This window comes from Charadrius vociferus, unplaced genomic scaffold, assembly GCF_000708025.1.
Source record: "Charadrius vociferus isolate BGI_N301 unplaced genomic scaffold, ASM70802v2 scaffold429, whole genome shotgun sequence".
NCBI lineage: Eukaryota > Metazoa > Chordata > Aves > Charadriiformes > Charadriidae > Charadrius > Charadrius vociferus.
In genome coordinates this window covers 1064207-1085762 of record NW_009650250.1, presented here as the reverse complement: position 1 = coordinate 1085762, position 21556 = coordinate 1064207, and the positions used below count along the sequence as shown (strand labels likewise).

General features: G+C 38.5%; 1 protein-coding gene across 1 annotated transcript in view; it reads left to right on the top strand.

Moving 5' to 3' along the window:
* Positions 1–21556, top strand: part of GRID1 (glutamate receptor, ionotropic, delta 1) — a 540147-nt gene that overhangs the window by 407757 nt on the left and 110834 nt on the right. The window contains 2 exon segments of the mRNA XM_009893055.1: positions 5270–5323; positions 19367–19540. Of these exon segments, the coding sequence (XP_009891357.1) occupies positions 5270–5323; positions 19367–19540 (228 nt within the window).

Sequence of the window (21556 nt, the reverse complement as noted above, 5' to 3'; positions counted from 1 at the left end):
TTGAAACCTGTCCAGTGGCAAATGTAAAGTGAGCATGTAATGAATTGTAAGGGCTGCGACTGATCCCTTATGAAAGATTTGTAAAGAGCTGAGATTCAGACATGATAACTTCCCCAAACCTTTCTTTACTTATGCCTTCATTATGAATAATAAAGAAAAAAGAGGTTTATCTGTCTTTGTCATGCCAGTTGCTTTAGAAATATGAAGGGAAAGATGACAACCTCAGAAGAACCAGACATTTGTGATATTTGCCTGTGATGAGGGCATATATATATATTTTTTTTTTTTTCATATTTCAGTGTAGTAAAGCTGACCCTTGAGTATTTCCTAGTACCGTTCCCCACCATCTAGGTCTCTGAAAGGACCTGTGTCTCCTGCAGGCTCTTTCTTCAAGCCCTTACTGGCTAGTTCTCTCTCTGCCTGGCTTTCTGCTGTAAGTGTCCTGGGGGCTGGCCCTTGGCAGTCTGTCTGGTTGGCAGGGGTCTGCAGTGGGATTGCAAGCCGGCAGACAGCTGCATAGGAGGAGCTTTGTAACGGGGCCTGGTTCCCGGGGCTGCGGTCTTGAGATGGTCCGGGTGTATCTGCCGGTGCCTCCACGGAGCACTCACTGCGTTGCAGGTGTATCTGCTCTCTGCTGCCAGCTGTAATTAGTCATTGGTTGGCAACGGCTTTGGTTTTGTGTTCTTCTGCAGTCTCTTAGGACAATCTTTCCAAATTATTTGCAAACTCCCCAGTTTACCCTCTTATTTTTTTTTTTTTTTTTTCTGGAAAGCTATGATGCTCTTTATCCTCATCATTAAGGTAAAGGATGTGCAAGTAATACCCTTTATTACTTTGATATCTGTCTGAGCAAAACACTCTGGTGGCTCTTTTATATCATGGATTTCAGGGTGGCAGCCCTTGTTTCCAAAAACGTCGCTGCAACAGGACCATCTGTGCTTGCCATCTGCATCCTTCTAGGATCCCAGGGTTGATTACGGGGCTTCCAGACATTCCTACTGCCTCTCCCCCTGGGTACGCAGTAAGGAGACAACAGGTTTGTAACTATAACACAGATGCATGTAAGCCCAAACTCTTCAGCACGTCCTGCTGTCACTGGAATGCAGTCTGCCCAGGTCTGTCTGAACACCCACCAACTTCCCTAAGTTGTGTTCAGCCACTCATCCCGACATTCCTTTATACACAGCCTCTCTTTTGCTGTTGGTACCAAGGTGCTGACCCTGGCAAAGCAGCCAGGTATTGTGGAAAAGAACCTTCCCTATTACTAGCCAGCCATTATATGCTTGGAAATGTGTTCAGTTCTGGATTTTTTGAGAAGGTCAGGAAAGGATTGGTTTGGTTCTGATGTTTTTTTTGTTTTGTTTTGTTGTTGATTTTGGGTTTTTTTCTGCAGAATTGCTTTATTTCTGAACATAGCAGGTTTTTTTGCTTACTTTCCTAACTTGTCCTTTTAATCCTGCAACTGCCATTAGATAAAATAATGAACCTAGTTATTTATTCTTAAAGGCAATGTAAATATTTGTTCTCCATTGTATTCCAATAGAATAATGTTGTCATGGATTATTGGCAGTAAATTATTTTGTTATCTATTTAAAAGTAAACAAAGTCATATACATGAAAATACCTTTGATCATTTTTCATGAAGCATCTTACTCTTTTCTTTTATTATTGTTGGTATGAGATCTGAAATCTTAATACTCATATTTTGAATTTTAGTGTCGCCCTATTTCATTTCTATTGCAAATGCTTTCTACTGAGACATAAACAGTTTTCTACATTCTTTACTCCCCTTCCCCTCTTCCCAATCTGGCCCAATTCTGATAATATCATTTTTATGTTGTCATCAGTTGTGGTCCACTGAGTGAATTATAATTTTCTTGTTTGGATTCTGCATTTTAACGTTTTCCTGTTGAAAATGTAGTTGCGGAGGAAGGAAAGGCATAGTCTCAAAACCCCCTCATTTTTCCAAATTTGCAGAAGCTATTTGCTAGTCTAAGAGAAAATCAAGGAAAGACGGATGCTCTTTAATTTCCAGTGCTCTGTTTATCTCAAAAACTGGTTTTCTATTTGATAGAAATGTTGCAAGACGTTACTCCCAAGTGTCAGCTAGACCCTATGTACATATAGAGTACATAAAGAACGAGGATATTTAGCACATATATTAATATTTTTTTCCACAACAAAAACCCATAACATATTTTAGTACACAAATCCTGCCCTATATAGATGGCAGAGCCACAGTGATCAAACAAATTCCTACCCTACTTTATTTAATATAGGGTGCATTTATGTAATAGGCTATAATAGGTCCTTCAGGATGTTTCATAGACTTTTTTTTTTCTTTAATGGATGGAGGCACAAGCTTAAACAGATAGCAGGATCTTGAATAATTACAAATGGGTGACTGTAATCTCCCAAGTGCTGATAATTTGTCCTCTGTGAAGAAAAAAGAAACCCCATAAGTTACAAACATATGTAGTCTCTTCTTATTCTGAGAATTCTGAATAAGAATTTGCTTATGATATGACAGGTCTGCAGGAGCTTTCCCTTCACATTGCTTAACTTTCATGAGCCTTTAGCAATATACTCCCAAGACACCAGTGTGATCAGAAGGTTGCAACCTCAGAAATGTGACTTTTCAGTAGTTCATTTTAGGATTCTTTATGACAACAAGTGTTATAATACGGTGTAAAACCCAAAGCACAAGAATGCAAGAAGTTTCTGCTTCCTCTCAACATGTATGGGTTTAGAATAATGCTTCATGCTACATGTTGCAGCTCTAAAGAGAAGATATTTACAGATATTTAAACTTGCCTACCTACGGTTATGTTTCTACATACATTTCAGGCTTTTAGAGTGCAGAGCCATTGACTTCTGTAGGAGGTGCTGAACGGTCTAGCACTCTGATGACTAAAGATAAACTCTTAGCAACCTAAATTTAGGTACCTCATTTTAAAAACTTTGGCCCAGATATGTGAACCCAGAAGAATGAGTTACAATAATTCATTTCAAATTCCCTGGCTCTTGCGGCTCCCCAGACTTAGCATTTATTCATACAAATTGCTCACTGTTGCAGATAAATCACAAAATGTAGCCAATGCAATAACTCTGCACCTGAGCATTATTTAGTTCTGCTTTGCTAATGTTGGCAGCGCTTTGCTTTTCCTCTATATGTTACAGCACCTGGCTGTTTTGGCTTTGTCTGAATATGTTAGAGGGGTGAATAGGGAGAAATTCCACAAGTTTTTGCCCTCGCTTTCATTACTGCTAGTTTTCCTAATAGCTGCGATTCCTCAATTTGGTGGTCAGTTTATTTTTCCTGCCAGCTTCAAAGAAACGCAAGGGAGACAATTACCAAGGGAGACAATTTTTCACTGCATGCTTAGGAGAGGATTATCTTGTCAGAAGTGTTGTCTCTAGTGGTTCTCATCTGCTTTGACACCAGGGATAGTTAATTTCCCATAATGCTGTTTATGATGATGATGAGAAATTCTGTGCCCTGTCTGTGTTGATTTTTCTCTTTTGACTTCTTTGCGGCTTCTCTTTTGGGATTTTTGTCTCTTTAAAGGAATACTTCCCATCGTGGACATGAGAAATAGAGATAGATATTTGTGCTGCCCACAGTTTTCTCTTAGCTTTGTGTAGGCTGCACAAATGAGTAAAGTGTTAAAACACAGTTACTTAGACAAGTAATTTCTACTTCTTTTCATCCCTCACCCCCCCTTTTTTTTTAACACAATATAAACAAAGAGTAATGTTAAAAATATTGGTGTTGGCTGCTTTTGGTTTGTTTTTTGCTAGGATCAGGTAACAGCACTGCCTTTGCCTATATTAAGGATGGATATCTTGTCATTTCACTGCAGCCTTATAAGTTGTGGGCGTTTATTCTAAACCAGTCATCTGTAGTCAGTGTCATGAAAGGTGATTCATCCCATCTAACGCTAAATATCTGAGAGGCTTATTATGCAAATGTGTTTTGGAGAGGAAGGTGGTTGATGATGTTCCTGCCCAGCCCAGTGCCGCAGTCTACAGAGCCTCTCTGTGCTGGTGCAATTGGTTTTGAGGCCACACACAATGAACAGGGTGCCCAAATTATCCAGGTTGAAAAACAGTAGCTAGAAGGATTTTGTTTGTCTGTATTTGTTTTTTTTAACCAGGTTCATTTCAGTGAATTCATAGGGCCATTTATAACACAGAGATAAGAATGTCTGTTCAATATATGGGGTCATATTGGCACAGAAGAAATAAGTGGTTGAAGGCAGGGATGTTCAAAACTTTGTGTAATGAACTGCCTCCTGAAATACATGTGTGCGCTGGGACTATCCTGTTTTATTAGGTGAGATGAATCCACAATGGTTGTTTAACCGTGTGTTAAGCAGGACATTAGCAATATCATTATCACTGTAGTGTACACCTCTTGATGCTCGATATTGCTTTATTAGACAATAAAATGTCTTGGAGTGAGCTTATCTATGTCAAACAAAGGGGGCAGTTGGAAACTACTGTGTATATTACCAAATCCTTCCACTGAGGTCCTCAGTACTAGTGGAGCTGTTTGTGCTAGCAGTCTTTCCCAATTTTTGCATCTTACTGAAGCAGGAGGGTTATATGAGTACAGGTAAATACGCTGTCCGATGAGATGGGCTGTTTCTTTATATTACACAGTGATTATCCAAATCCCCACCAAGAAGCCACAAAAAGTGTTCATGCAAATCATAACTTTCTCTTGGGTCTTGTGTAAATCTGAAGAGCAGATGACTCTCGTGAATTTCACTGGAGTGTCTCAGTGTGTAACCTTTTATTAAATAGGTTAGCTAACAGTTAAACTATCAGAATTGTAATGAGGTAGAGGCAGTGTATTTTGAGAGGCATATTGAAAAGAAACCCAGCCTACTAGGATGCATTATCACACAGAAGTTAGGTCTCATGAACTGCATGTTCTGTCTGCAGTTGTTCATCATAGGATCCCTTACCGTATTGATGTACCACCCTGCTCCGGTATGCTTTTGTGGTACATCCAGGGAGTATCTTCCCAGTGCAAGTTACTGTAGTTTAGACACTGAAGTCAGAGAAATGTGACTACCACTGGTAAGATAGCATTCCATGAAGCAGCAGTGGAAGAGATGAAAAGAACTGTACTGAAACAATGCCAATAGCGATGAAAGCAACCAAAATGAGCTTTATAGTACCTTTTAATGTAAATTTTCTCTGGAATATGTTTCACCTGTTTTATTTATTTTTATTGTTATATTTCTTTTTATTTTTGTAGGCTGTGGAAACCAACCTTGCATCAAAGGATAGTCACTGGGTCTATGTAAATGAGGTAAGAAAGTCAAAAGAGACAACATAGCTTGGTACATCCACTCATCACTGTCTTTTGGTTCATAAGTTTTGACACGTCAACCTGAGCACACACTTAGAATTTCTGCTTTTTGAATGGTATGAGATGCAAACTCTGTGGTGTCGTTGCTTGTCTCTCTCAATTGAATTGGTACAAGTTGAATACCAAAGGTGAAAATAAAGCTTCCAATATACCTCATAGCACCTGGGAGACTTTAACTTTACCTTGATGTTGACCCTACTTCTTGGCTATTTAGGAAGCAGAGCATATCTCAAAAGAAACCTCAAATACGTGTGTCTGTATCTGCTAGAATCTCACCCTTTGGTGCTGTGACAGCCTGCACTCGGATGGCAGGAGGGGAAAGAGCGCTGAGGCTGGTTGCAGGCGTAGATTACTCAGATATGGGTTTACATGATATGCAGGTTTTCTTTAGTACAGAATCGTGTTGGTGTTTTGGCCAAGATCCAGGATGGCTTCAGTTTAAAATGTGGTATTTCCTCTCTGCAGCAAATAGTATGCTGTCCTGCTACTATGATTATTTTTTTTACCTTAGTACCATGATGCCCTAATGGGAGTCAGTGCAGACTCATATTTAAAAAGCAATGGAAAGCTTGAAATATGTTGTACTATATATAATAATTTATAAATCACTGATTGTTCAGGATAAATGGCGCTATTTTATGTATTTCTGGCTTTAATGATGATTTGTTAAAAGATAGTAGAATATCCAAGTTAAAAAGAACTGTGTTCATGGTTTTATTTTTATATTATAAATGCGTAGCCTCAAATTTAATAACAGATACCTTTGTTAATTTCTCATTCCTTTCTTTGCACCTTGCTAATAATTTTTGATAGGCTACTTTTAATAGTAACTATAAATTGTATTGTGTGGCATCAGAAAGGCTCTGTAATTAAATAGGAGTTATGGAAAGCAAGTGAAATCTCTGCTTATAAAGTCTTTATAAATTCTTTCTAGTCCTTGTTACATTTAAGTACGTCCTGATTTGTCAGCAGCAGTAATGACCCACCACAAAATATCAGCAAGATGCCCAGAGAGTCAGTGTTTATATTCACATAAAGATAACATGGTGCATATTTCCCTAAACGTTTATAGAGAGGGAGTGTTTGTGAATTTGTTATTGTTGCTGTTACTGTCCAGATGTTAAAACTCACTTCAAGAAGCCTGAATCTGTAACATCACAAATAAAAACCTTCAGCACTCATGCCCAAACACATGCATACACACACATGCACAAATACATCTCACAGGGTGTCAATTCCGCTTTTATTTTGGGAACTTTTATTTTTTCTCATTTTTTGGCTAGAGACCGGGTAGGGAAGCTATGGTAGCAAAATGTAAATCTAAAGTATAACATTTTAGTGAAAAATATTAGTGCACATATGTATAAATATCTCAAAATGCAATTAAATTCAAACAGACAGTTACAGAAGCTTTTCAGATTCACGAAACTTTGGAGAACTCTTTGCAGGCAAGAAGAGGATGAAATGTCTTGATTATCCTTTTTTTAACAGAAAAGTGTTGGTCTTTGTGTGCTTAAAGCTACCGTGAAAAGAAGATACACTAAGCATCTATGCGGATATATTTGTAGAAAGATGAAAGCTGCTTTAGGGCTTGCTTCCTATTTAATAGTGTACTTACGCCCATGCTAGCGAGAGGACAGACGGATTGTGCTTTCCATGTATGTGTTTCCAGCTGGTATCGGTGAGAACTGCATGGGTACTTGATGGAAAATATGTTATTCTTTGACTGGATATTGATTGGTGCTGTGATTTGCAGAATGGAACTAACTTTTAATTCCTAACAGTCAAATCTTGTCTTTTTTTGATGTAATTCCATATAGTAGCAAGCCAGATGTAGTCTATTCTGTAAATGGACCAAATACTTAGCCAGTCCTTTTTTTCTCCCAGGCAGATTGAGGATCCTACCCTTTTCTGTTCACGCTATGGTCCGTGTGACCTAATGATCCCATTGCAAGGGAAGGGAGGCACAGGGCTAACTGACCTGAAGGGGCAGCAGTAGGAAGAGAACACGGTGAAAATTGAGGTTCCTTGTAAGAAGAGGGTTTGATTGCAAACAGGCTCTTTAGTCCTTTTTCACTTCAGGGAACCATTTAAAGGCCCGGTACATGTTAGGCTACTGAGGTCTGCTGATCTTGAGCACCTTCTCACAGTCTGCCCTGTCTCCCACCTCTCATCTAGCCAACGAGGATCTGAAACTTGGACTTATCTTGCTATGTTAAGCATGACTCTATAGCACAGTATTACTTCAAGAGGAGATTTTATTATTATCTTACTTGAATTAAGCTACTTTACTTTCTCTGTATTGACAATCCAATAAACATTTGGGTTTTGTTTGGTTTTTTTCCCTTGTGCTTGTGTCTCATACAGCAAGATAGGAGCTAAGTTTTGGAGTCAAATGTATTTTATCACTTTAATTTTTTTAGGTAAGCAACAGCACCAAGCTTGTGATGAGCTAACTCAAAACTGTATGGCTGGTAAGCTTATTACACAGCAAATGAACAAATGTGGAATATAAGAGTTGGTCTCAAATTACAGAGCTGTATTGTCCAAGATCCTGTGTTTATTAGTTTCCAATAATCCAAGTGTCTGTGCTAAGGTATCTGTTCAGTTTGGATGCCATTGGTGGTGCAAAAGGACTCGGTCATCTTTGGAAAAAAGCTAGGGAATTGGGAGTTGGATTCATTGCATGGTATTGGAAGGCTGAATCATTATATGGCAAGTCTTTCCGGATAAGAGAATACACAGGTTTGTGTCTTTGCAGGCAATATTAAGTCTTCATATGTCGTCTTTGAAGCCAGTCATAAAAACGTTACTGTTTTAAAAATATATATTTGTAGGTACGTCTACTTTTCTCATTTCAGACATTTTATGTTTCAAACTTGCAGAGCTGTCAAAAGTAGTGGAGATTTGAGGGGGAAAAAAGAAATGTATTTCTAACTGCTCTTCCCTTTTTAGATTTATATTTAATCATCTTCACTTTTATTCATCTAGAAATACTAAATCATCCCTTGCATTTGTTTAAGTAGTGATTCTACCCGAATTCTGGGTTAAACGTGCCAAATAACTTTTTAAAAGCAAGAATATCTGTGATTTCTGTGTAACTGCTTGCAAAAGCCAACAACTCTTCAGAACAATGACCAGTCCATGCTTAGCTTTATCTCTAGAATAGTTCAAAACATTTTATTACCGTTGACTGTTGGGAGTTGTCAATGACCAGCAATTTTGACCCTAAAGATGATCTGTTAGAATGTTTGTGGTGTTCTGCTTGTTCCTTTGTTGTTTATGCCTTTAAGTGTTGATGAAGTGATTTACCAGCTTTAATAGATGTGTGCTATTTCTTCTTGTGGTGCAACTGGCATAGTTTTAGGTGCCCCCCTTTTTTGGATGCATATTATTTCCTCTCTTTTTTCCTGTTTTTCTTTCTTATTTTTACTTTTCTCTTACATTTCTTTCTCTTTGGTGCCTGACATCAAGCATCTCTGTCGATTCCTCCTGACATTTTTTGTTCTCCCTTTCTCTTTTTCTGCCTGTTCAGAGAAAATGCTGTGCATTGCCCAGAGCATATGTCTGTGGGAGAGGCACAAGAGCAATACTTGAAACTGAATTTGTGTGTGGTTGTACTAGGAGCAATGCTCTAGGAGTCTGTATCTGCTTTTTTATTAGCAGCAGCTAGGGGTATAGGTCTAGGGATATAAATAACACTAGAAACCATGTTTCCCACTTTGTGGGACATTTCATTGTTTTGAAATTTTCTCCATTCCAAGTGGAGTGAAAAGATAAAAGAAGTTGTTCCGCGAAACTGGAATTTACAAAATTAAACACAGCATTATATTCCCTCATATCAATATATTTAATTCTAATTCCAAGTTTCTAAACATTCAATATTTTTACATGTAAGTCAGTGAAATACACAAGGTAATCAACTACTCTTCATGGAGATGGAATGGGTACTGAATTTGACTGATAACTCAAATGAGTTGGTTTCACAGTTACGACATCCTTTAATTTCTTTTTCAACAAACTTTCATCGCTATTCAGAAGTTTAACTGGAAGTTGTAAGACATGGTAGGACAAAGCACAAGGCTGCTGGCTGAGATAGGAGGTAATTTTTTGTGAAGGACAGGTAGGGATGAAGAGAGGACAATGTTGCATTGCATGTCCAAATCATGCATACTTGCTCTGAAGCTAAGGAGAGGTGAGGCTCAAACTTGTTAAACAGCTGCATGGAAATGCACAAAAGACGTACGATGAGGAATACTTTTTTGAAAATGCATTTTTGACAGAAATGCTCCAAAACAAGAAATGGAAATAATGGATGATTTTAATTTCCCTGGAAGTTGAAAAAGTAATGCTGGGACACAGACGAGACTTCCCAATTTCCTGTGATTGACAATGTTATCCTTATGTGTTTAAAAAGTTAAGGCAGCCGTCAGTTCAGATTTCCTTATGACTAAGGCAGAATGGGCTAAGGAGGTCAGAAGATAATTGGTGTGAAAGTGATCGTGAGATGGTAGCATGCACTGTTTGAAGAAGAGGAAGAAGTGAGAAAAGGAGAATAGGGATAATGGACGTCAATAAAAAGATTCTGCAACTTCACAAGTTTAGGGAACTAGTAATGCTTTTGGAAAGATAATATGGTGAGTAAAGGATGGCAAAAGAACTGTGGAGTTCTGTGAAGAAGAAGGCGTAATAAGGTATCGTTATGGTTCCAATGGGTTATCTTTACAGATCTTGAAATCAGAGAGGAATTCTAATGAAAAAGTTGTGGAACAAAAGGCCTAAGGAGGAGAGTAGAGGTGTAAGGAAGTGAACGATTATTCAGTGAGGCTGAGGGGCAAAATGACTCATACTGGTGGCTATAAAAAGCAACAAGAAAAGTTTAGATACAGAACAAGATAAAGGAAGGAGCAAGGTGATTACTTACTGGAAAAATGAGGATTTACTGTTTTTACTGACTTACTTGATCCTGGCTTTATAGAAACTGTTAATTGTAACCAGACTATTAAAAAACATATTGTAGCAGTTCCGGTTTATTTAGATAAATCTGAGACACTCCATCAGATGAGATTCAATATAGAGAAGTGCCAGGTGTTGCTACAAAATGAGGTATAGCTGGTGAGCACCTGCAGGAGCTACTTAGAATCCTTGTAGATAAACAAATGGAATATGAATTGATACTGTTGTGGTCTTACAAAACAAGCAAATGTAGTCCTCAGATATGTTACTGGAAATAACCTTTGTAAGACAAGGCACACAATTATTTTGCTCTGCTTGACATCAGCTTGGCCTTGTTGGAACAGTATTGCAAGTTTTGGGCAAGACACTTCAAAACCAAATGAGAATGCAGAACAATTTTGAAAATCCAGGGGAGAGCACCTAGTGTGATGAAAGCTCAGTAAAATATGACCCATGAGGAAAGGCTGAAAGAATTACATTTGTCTCCCATGAAACTCAGAAGATGGAGCGAGTGTATAGCGGTAGAACAGATTTAATTAAAAGACGACTATGATCACATGTTTATTCTGGAAAGATAAAAGAAATGCAATTCAATATTCTGCAGTAAAAATTAGATTGAGTATTGGGAAATGGTTTATGATCTAAATATGATAATGAATAGGAACAACTTCCTTGGTTACTTTCTTCCATCTCGTCATCTCTCTGCCTTCACACCTGGTTCTGCTATTGTTTTTATCTTTGCTTTTCAGCATCCTACTCACATTATGTAAGCCTGCTAAATATTTTCAGATCTCAGTTTGGAAAGACAAATACAACTGTATTATAAACACCACGGGGTATTTTCTGATCTGCATGTCTGTTCTAGGTCTTTCCACGTATCTTTTTTTCAATAAGGGTATGACCGTTTACACAAATAGTCCCTACGTGTACTTGCGATTGAATCATTTATTCAATACTTTTGTTGACAAACATGAAATTAATGGGACCTGTGACTCATATTTGATTTCCAATCAGTGTGGAACTCCATCCTTCTCTGTCTACTACGGAGCCAAGCTAGAGCAATTGTGTTTGATTAGATTCTGTGAGCCAAATCCACTCTTGGGGTAGCCCCAGTGATTTGGCTTAGCCAAGGATGAACCTAGCATCATATTTCTTCATATCAATCCTTTAAAACAGAGGAGTATATTGTAATTGTATGTAGTTTTGATAGAACGATGCCTAGTAATGAATTACTGGCACTTTCAGTGCTATAAAAATAGATTTAATTGTAAGATGTAAAAAATAAATCTGAAAAATGGACATGAGAGCTTCTCCTTGACTACAGTTTTCATTTATTTCTTTTCCATTGAATTGATTCTCATTGATTCAGATTAACCCTCATCAGATCAGATACCAAGGCATATTTGTTCTTAACACAAAATAACTTCTTATTACCCTGATTTTTTAGTCTTAGAATTACCACGTTCTCTACCACATGGAGTAACAAATGCTGAAATTCAAACAATACTCACTTCTAAATTCTCAAACTGGAACCGTGGGAATAGCGGGGCGAACTAGTGGAAATTTCATTTCTTTCGTTCCTTACTGTCTAAATGATGAGGCATTCTGTAGGAAAGGAATATACTGGGGGGAGGGGGGGGGAATCCTCCTCATAGGTCAAGTACCAACCAATGTGGGTATTTGTCATGGCACGACACTTAAAGGAGTTCTTTCTAATAAGCAAAACTTCCTTATTAACAATGTCATGCGTTCTTCCATCGCATTTTTCTGTGAACTACTGTGAAGTTTTCAGAATTAAGCTTTGTAAAGGAGGGAGGGAGTCATACTCTTAGTTGTCTTGGTAGATGCACTAGCACTGTTCCCAGTGTTTGTGTGTGTTCCCTGGGACTGCAGAATGGGTGACTGTATTTCTGTATTGCACAATTCAACATACAGCGTAATGCTACGCAGAGTAGCTTGACTCTAAGGTTGAACAGGGGCTCATTTCTTTGTCACTAAGAAGAGCTTGTGCTGTTATTTGTCTTGTTTAAAAACAAACAAATCAACCTATGCTGCAACACTGCAGGGTGGACAGCAGAAAGGTAAGTTGTGTGTTTATAATGGGTCTTGCAAAATCAAGATGCTTTTTTATTGATAGAATGTACCAAGGCAGCTGATCTTGTTTTACTAACCTGAGTTTAATAAGTATGGCTTTTAAAAAATCATCAAAAGCTTTATTTTACAGCTTTTGCACAGTGCTAACCATAACTACATGAAAAAATCAGGGACCAGATCACTGGTGAAAACCTGCTTTCAACAGGAAATCTGAAATAAAGAGCATGAAGCTACAGAAACAGAGTATTCTACGGATTCCAAATCTGTAGGAAAGCAAAGTGTTCGCTAGTTCGAAGACAGCTGAAATTCTTGTAAGCTTTAGTTGAAAAATAAAACAAAACTCTAATTAACGTCTAGAAAAGGATGCTTTTCGATTTTTTTTCTCTTCTCTATCCACAGAAAAGATCCTGGTTGGGAAAAGTTGGAGGCAGTAAGCACAGAGAAACTACTATAGAAATTGCAGCTGTAAAGTATTTGAATAAATTCTTGTCAAGTATGATGATACTTGTCAGAAAAAGCCCTCATAGTTGAGGAGAAGGAGTAAGCAAAATAGGAAGAAAAGGTCTTGTAATTTCTGCAGGAGAAGTAATAAAAAGATTTGGAAATATAGTAAGAGTACTACATGTTTCGTCAGTGATGAGAAGCCCTAGACAGAAAGTTAGAGTGCTATGGGAGGTGGGAAACTCTGAGCCATGTTGAGATGATGTTATCCACATCACCTGAATGTGAGTCAAAAATTTTAGACAGCAGTTGACCTTATTCTTCCTTTTTGGACAGATGACACTTTCCAAATGTAGCTGGTGGTGCTGCCAGCAGATGAATTTCTAGATCTTCAGCTGATTAATAAAACTTTCCCAAATTCAACCTAGGTGATCAGTCAGAACAAAGTGCAGCAAAAGATTATTGATGCTTTTTCCTTTCCCTTTCAGAGCATTCACTCAAAACGCATTTCTGCTAATCCTTTTCTGGACTTTAGTTCAATTCTTTTATTTCTGCTGTTTTCACAGGTCTCTCTTCACCACTGTTTCACTGTATGTAGGAGGCAGTTTGTTATATGAGGGACGAGAAACTGTCCCATCATCTCTCTCCTTTCCATTTCTATCCTGCAGTTCCATTGCTTCTGCTAATCATTTTCTTTCCTTTCACCATGTCAGACATGCGCATTATATCCATAGTTATTCATCCTCTTGATTCAAGAATCAAGTGGCTTTTCAGCTATCATCTGGGCACTTCTTTCTTACTTTCCTCTATAAAATATTTCTTAAATGTTGAAAAAAAATGAGCAGAAAATAGAATAGTAATTATCAGATAAAGTCTATCTCAGCAAGCTACTTTTTTCCCCAGGATAGCATGTAGGAAGGTGTTAGATAATGCATGATGAACAGTGTTCTCCTAGCACAAGGCTTCTAGAGTAATCTCAGGAAAACTTATGACTTTGGAAGAAAATCCCTTATGAATGCAGTGTCTGTTGTTCACCTTTCTTTGGAATTTTTATTTTTTTTTCCTAGAAATTCCTGTGTTACATGAACTTTGGGTGATCTATAGTTAGACCCACGAGCATATGCAAACTGTTATGGCTTCATTTTTGCTTGGGTAGAACCAAGACTGATAGACTGGAATTCTGGTCAGTCTTTCTCTACATATGGAAGTGCCAAAAGATTATTTTTTTTAAAAGCACCAATCTGTGTAATGATGCTTGTGTTTACTCTGATAACAAGAAGTTAATAAATCTTTTACACTTTCCCCTGCTTTATGATTTCTTGAAAAAAAGCAGACTTTTTAATGACAATTTACGAATGCAATAGGGCAAGCATTCTAGTATCTTTTCGAATGATACAAAAATGCACAGATTAAAAAAAGTGAAAAAATTGACTAGAAATACAAGAAGCACTGGGGGAAATTTCTTAAGATTTAGAAAGTTACACATTTCAGTGCAAAACTTAGCAATGTACAATTATAGTTTCTTCCAATTTTATTCCAGGTAAACTGTATTAACTGCTTGCCCCAAAAATGTGTGATTTGCTTATATATGCTTGAAAGGTATACATATACATGAAACTGTATTGCATGTGTACCTGCATCCTGCTCAAAGAAATTTGTAGGGTTTGGAATTGACCTAATTCTAATGTTGAATTACCCAGAAACAGTCTTAGTGAGCTAGGAGCAGGTTAGATGAGCTTTGATGAGTTGTTTTACCCGTGAAATCCACATTAAAATCAATGGTGATTTTTTTGTTTTGTCCAGCTATCATTTTGTGTGGTTGTTTTTTTTTTCCTGAGATAATTACTTTCTAGTATGGAATAATATTTTGTTAAATCAGAGGATCTTTTACTGTATAGGCACTCACCACGATCTGAGAAAAAACTTCTAGACACCCAGTCTTATATCACGAAGTAGAGCTAATTCAGTTAAATTATGAATACATACCTGTAGAGATTTTTAGGCACTTCGAGTAAAAGGAAGAGAAGAGAGGTAGTGTTGGATGTGTGGGAGGACAATGAGGATGGGAGTTGGACAGGTGGTCTTGCAGATTTGCATTAGAAAGTTTTCTGGGCTACAAAAAATGGATTATGCTCTTGTCTTAAAGGATTAACCTTTATATATACTTGTGTGTGTCCATTCCTGTGGGATGCAGAGAAGCCAGCATAATGTTAAAGTTGAATAAATCTATCTATGTGGTAAGCTGTCGCAAATATTTTAAAAAACAGCTTATTGAAGGATGTTTCCTGGATTTTCAACAAGTGTCCCTTTATAGATGTATGTAGCGCACTGCAGGGAATTAGAATAACCGGACAAACAGTATTGATCCGAATGCAAAAATTCCACATAAATCTGTAGCTTGTCTCCATGAGCATCCTCATCCTCATTGCCATTCAGTTTCATCCTCCAGTTTTCTCAGGGATGTGCTTTCTGAAAATCTCTTTTGGTTCTTTAAATTATTAATGTCATTAAAATTTATAATTTTCTGTCATTACCTCTAGGAAAATAGAGATTGTAATGTGAAACATAATTGTCTCATTTTGCAATTTGTGTTATGATAGTAGAGCACAACTAGAGCAGATTTAAATATTCCCTTGAGCAATGTGGCTAGGTATTACAAACTAACTGAAGTTCTTTGTGTGCAGATAAATAAATAGATAAATGAATTCCCCAAATGATGAATATTTGTGTGCAAACAAATAGATAAATGAATGCCACAAATTCGTGAAAAGTAAACTTTGCCATTAATATGCCACATGAACAGAAAATAGTTTTTAAAGGAATATCCTTTCAGTGTTGAGTTGGGTGGTGAGAACTACTACTAGCCTGCGTGAATAGTCAGTCTTACACTTATGTCTGCCTAGCAAAATATTTAAGTGCTTGCTGAAATATTGGGAATATCCAAATTCTTTCCCTTAGCAATGGAAAAATCCAGGATAAGAGCACTTAGACAAGACAACATCTTCTGTCCCTGGATAAAGAACTCTCCCTCCATCCTCATTTAAGAAATTCAATATTTACAGGCCTGAGTGCAAATTGCTATTAAAGGTGCTAAGCAATAGAGTTAAGCTCTTTAACTTTCTTAAAGCATATCCCTTAAAACAAGCAGAAACCACCATCTGTACTAAGTAAAGATTTACCCCATGTTGCAGTAGCAACATCATGGGATCATGAAAGACAAAAAGTGGGCATGTGATATGGAATTTTGTAAGGAGCGCTTGCCTGGCCAAACCAGCTCATGAGCTCTGCTTAGAATACAGCATTCATGCATGCTATGAACACTAATTACTGTTTGTCGTCTTGTGCTGTGTAATGATCCAAGAACAAGATTGGAAATTTGGGTTATATTTGTTTGGAAAAAAAACCCCAAAACCTATAGCACCAAATGAAATTCTTTGCTTAGTTGTCAATTTTACAATGTAAAGAAAATTTTTGTACCATGTACAGGAAAGAAAACACATTACTTTTAAACAAACGAATGGATGAGTAGACTTAAATTGTAAGATCAATGTGAAATTTTTGTCCCCTGTGACTCCAAGGCTCAGAACTATTTTTTGGATATATGCTGTTATTCTGATGGGTGTAAAAGTGAGAGCCAACTTCATAGAACCCTAGAATACCATATTGGAAGGGACCTCAAGGATCATGTGGTCCAACCTTTATACATATTTTTTAAAATATATATTTATATGTAACCAACTTCACATATACTTGTTTCTCCTTTCTTGGCTGGGTTTTTTTCCTTGCTTTCCCTCCCTCCCCCCCCAAAATTTATCGCAGTTGGAATGCAGGTGACCTTTCTGCATGTGACATTTAAGGTTTCACGTGCTGCTAAGCCAGGACCGTGAGTGAGCTTTCTGGAGACGAGTCTGCAGGGTCTGCCTCTGCCAGGCAAGAGGAAGGGGTGCAGGGCCCTGGCCAGGGAAGCCACAGCTGGCCAGTCTGGTGTGGGATGGTGGTGACCTGTTCTCCTCTGCAGTTCAGGCACTCAGCCATGCTGTCCCACTCCTGGATGTGCCCGAGGTGCCCTGCGGTGAAGCCTGTGGCTGTACGACCCTGGGAACTGGCATGGAAAGGCCCAGAGTTACCTTTGATTTTGAGAGCACCAGCTCAAAAGTGCAGACATAGACCTTTTGTTCCCAGCTCTTCCAACAACTTTTTTTATTTTTATGCTTTTATATTTCTGAAGAGGAACCCAATTTCTAAAAGGAATGGCTCGTTTGTTGGTATGAATATCCATCAGCTGAAAAAAATACAGGGGCTCTGTTCCCCTTGGTGGTGTGTACTGAACTGAGGCACTGAAGGATTTAGCTACTGTTGGCCCTCCAGGCAGAAAAAGGTGGCTCTTCAAAGTCAGATTTAGCCCAATTTAGGTTCTGAATTTCCCTCCAGAAGCTCCCATTTTTCTTCTTTGGCTGTGCAGTGACTAGGGTTTTATGTTCAGGACTCACTTGGTGCCTATAGCTAAGTGGGGGAGAACCTGGGTTAATGTGTCTAATGTAATTGATCTTCTCTGCTACCTTACCTCTGGAAATCCCATGGAGGAAGCAGTTCTGGTCTGCTACATACAGGCTTAAACATCTCAGATCAAGCATTTTCGGCGCAGGTTATGAGACGCCTTTGAAAGGCTGGGCATCACTTAGGGAGTGAAGGAGGACAGAAGGATTGGATGATTCGTGATCTTTTTTGTTTTCTGTTTCCAGCCACTCAGTCTGAGTTAGCCTGCCAAGGGATGCAGCCTAGGGGGTTATGAGTTAAAGGTGTCCCATAAAATTGTCTCTCCCTCAGACAGCAGCTTAGACACACTTGTGTGGCTTTAACACCCCTCAGCCCCAAAGGAGAGAAATCCAAGGCAGCAGTCTGGAGGGATCTGTAGAGCTTGTGGGTCTCCTTTGGTGTTTCCCTGCAAGGCTACAGGTGCTGCCCAGCATTTTCTATTAAGCCTCGAAATTTTTGGCTTCTATAAGAATATATTTATTTTCTGTTTTCATGCCACACCAGTTGGTCTGTGGTTAATGCAATGAATTTCACCTTCTGCAAAGCTAAAAATACACGTTCCTAAAAAAATGATGGGAAATCGGCAAAGAACAACTAAATTGAGCCAGAGCTACAGTACTAGTCAACCATAACAAGTAATTATAATAACCCCATGGTCATTTTGCTCACAGCTTGACAGCGAAAATGGCAAGAAAACAAAATATTTCTTTAATGTTAAATTACAGAGCCAGGTTCACTTCTGCTGATGACACATCATAAGATGTGGGCCCTGTTGACCGAACAAGTAGAGCAACATGAATTATTTGTAGCCCCTTACCCTGCAAGGAGCTCCGAGCAGCCCTGTGCAGGCTGGGCAGTGGGCTGGCCCAGCTCTGCAGCCAACGTGTGCTGGAGATGGGCTGATGTGACATGCAGACGCCGCTGGTGGTAGCGATAAGGAGCTGGGATGTAAAGCTGCTCCCTGTGGAGGAGGCGCCTGGGGGAACGAATGCAGTCGGCCTGTCCTTCCTCACAGTGAGCTCCTGGCAGGAAATGGCCATCACAAGCTGTACCGCTGCTGTCGTTTCAGGATCAGTTAATCCTGTGACTTTCAAACTATTTATCGTGGGTTAAAGAAGGAGATTTTGGTTTTCTGGGCTTTTTTGAAATACAAAGTATGTAAAGCATGTAGCTGACTTGGCTTCAGCCCCAATATAAGGGCTAGAGATGCAGGCTCTGCCCCAGGATGGATTTAGGAGGCTGGGACGTGGAAGGTCTGCAGAGAAGCTTTAGAAAGTGTGAAGCCTGGAAAGAAGAGCTGCCTGTCCTTGAGATCTCCTTATATCTCATCCCGTATTATCCTGTGTGCAGGAACTTGCATTCCTAAATGTATCAATCGCTTCCGTGAAGTTCCTCCTATTTTGTATTTCCTAATACAGATAACATCAAAAGACTTCCTTAAGTCATTATCAGGATTAGTCTGAAGAAATGATCTACTGTTCTTATGAGAAAAGTACTTTCTTGTCATGTTGTTCTTGGGTGTGTTTCTTAGGGCCATGTTTCCTAAAGATGGTTACATTTTCCATTTGTTGTTTTGTTCTGCGGAGGTAGTGAGGTTCTATTCTGTTAAATCAAAACTCTTTCGATACAGATTTGGGTTGACGGCTATTGGTTTTTACATAGAAACCTATTGAGACCATCTTGGTGCTTTTCTGTGAGGAACTAGCTCTGAAGTATGTTAGTATTGCCAAAACAGATGGTATTGGGTTAAGCTGTTTTCTTTTGTTTCAGGTGATGCGTAAAAAAATACCATTGTTATTAACCAAAAAATAAGAATATTTGACCTAGAACTAAGCATGTGCATCCATAACTTTTTTCTTCTATTTTCTTTTTAAAAACTTCTATCAAGTAATGAAAGGAATGTGTAAAATATCTGGGCAAATACATGTTTTTAAAACATTGTGTCTCCATTCACAGGAAATCACTGATAATGAAATATTAGAGTTGGTACATAGTGCTCTGGGGAGGATGACAGTTATCCGGCAAATTTTCCCTCTCTCAAGGGACAACAATCAGAGATGCATGAGGAACAATCACCGAATATCATCACTGCTGTGCGATCCACAGGAAGGCTATCTTCAGATGCTGCAGGTCAGTAGCTGCACCCAGCAGAAAAGTCCATCTTAGGAATTTGACATGAGATAGTTTTCTGTGACTGTGTTACTTCAGAGGAAGAGTAAAATGATTACAGATAAATCTAGGCATGTAAACTTTGTGGTCAACTTTTCCTGATGTAATTATTCATTTTATTTCCCAGGACTGAATGCTTTAGATGTGATGTTATATCCATAAAGTACTACCAACTGGTTACACTAATTCAGAGCTCATTTGGGATATTTGGTTCTCTTAAGAATCTTTTTTTATTTGAGAAAAGAAAAAATTGTGCCTTTATAGTCTTGTGCTGTTACTGCTTGCTTTTATGCTCGTTAGATATATGTTGTGAAAGAGTTAATCTGGGAGAATAACAGAACTCTGATAGGTATTGGGCTGTGGAGCATTTCATATTTAGTTAAATGGACTGAATCCAGCTGATGTATTCAATCTGTCCCATTTCAATAGTCTCAGAAGTCTCTAGCAGCTGATAATTGTTTGAGCGTGTGAAATATGCACTATGAGTTCAAGTTCCAGATTTTGGTAACAGATTTGTCTCTAGTGTAAGCAACATCTCAAGATTTCTTGGCAATTTATTCCAGATAGCAGAATTTTTCTTGCAGTAATTTAAATATAATTTTAGGTGCTATTTCCAAGGATAGTGCCATGATTTAGAAACACAGGTCTTGGACTTTCAGTGGGACTCCATATGTTTCTGGTTTCCTTCAGACACTGTCAAGAATCTCAATTTTAGCACTATTGAAGCTGTTGGATAAAATTGAAAACTTCAGTGAGACTGAGCATATAAGCTTGAATAGAACCTTTTTATTACAAATTTAATCTTAACTTGAGATGGATTGAGAGAGGACACAGCAGTTGAGCCTGTGAGTTGGCAAGCATATGAGTATTGTGTACTAGTGTGAATCTAGAAGGAGCTTGCTTAGGCAGTGGGGAGGGGACTGTTGTCAGTTTGGGCTGCTGCAACGTGGTCAGGAAGGTGGTGTGGGATCCTTCCCAGAGTGTAGCTTGGGCTGGCTTGGAAGAGCTTCTGCAGAGCAAGAAGTAAGGCTTATGAGAAACCAGGAAAGCTAGGGAGATTCTCAGGAAGAGAAGTGGGTAGGTCAGGATTTTCCACGGAACATGATGGGGGATCTTTGTTTTACTTGTTTGTGCCCTGCTAAAAAGTTTTAGTTGCAGAAACTGAAATCCTTTAAAGGGAGTGTTATGGATATTTCCTTCTTGAAGAGACCCTCTGCTGACTCAGGGTCTGTCATAGAGGTGGCAAAGTTTGGGAAATGCCAATCACATGCACTGTAGTTCTGAGGACTGTCTATTCTTTCTGTATGTCTATGCCTATTTTGGCTTAGAAGGAAAAGACACTTTTGATCTTTGCTAGTAACTTTGAGGTATTCTGTAATAAGAACAAAGGCCGCTCATTTCAGAGGATCAAAGCAATTTTCAGTATGTTGAAAAAATTATCTATCCTGCACCAACAAATCATTCATTGGGGAACAATCTTACATTACAGCAAGATTTTGAGCATTGCTGTCTATGCTGGTTTATGCATAATCTAGTTCAGAGACTCATCTGATGGGTGTCTCTGAGCAAGTTATTATTTGCTACAACAGCAACTGGTTCACTAGTGTCAATAGCCTCATGCCCTGTTACTAAACTTCACTGACAAGGACCCTTTAGGAAGGATGCTCTTCTGCTGCTTCCCAAATTAGGGGTTTGAGAAGGAAAACATTCCCAGTTTCTATTTTCCAGAAATATTATACCACTTTAGAAACTGTCTTTAAGAGAATGGAACAGTAATGTTATTCTTTGCCCATTAGTTCCTTCTCTACAAACTTAGAAACAAGAAAGAGATATACAGAAGTGGGGAGGTATAAAGTTGGCCTTTTGGAAGTTGATTCCATCCATAGCTGTCACGTCCAGCCACGCTGGAATGAAATATCATGAAAGGGCACATGTGAGGTCTCTCAAATCAGCTGCCCCCAGTATATCTTGTGTTAT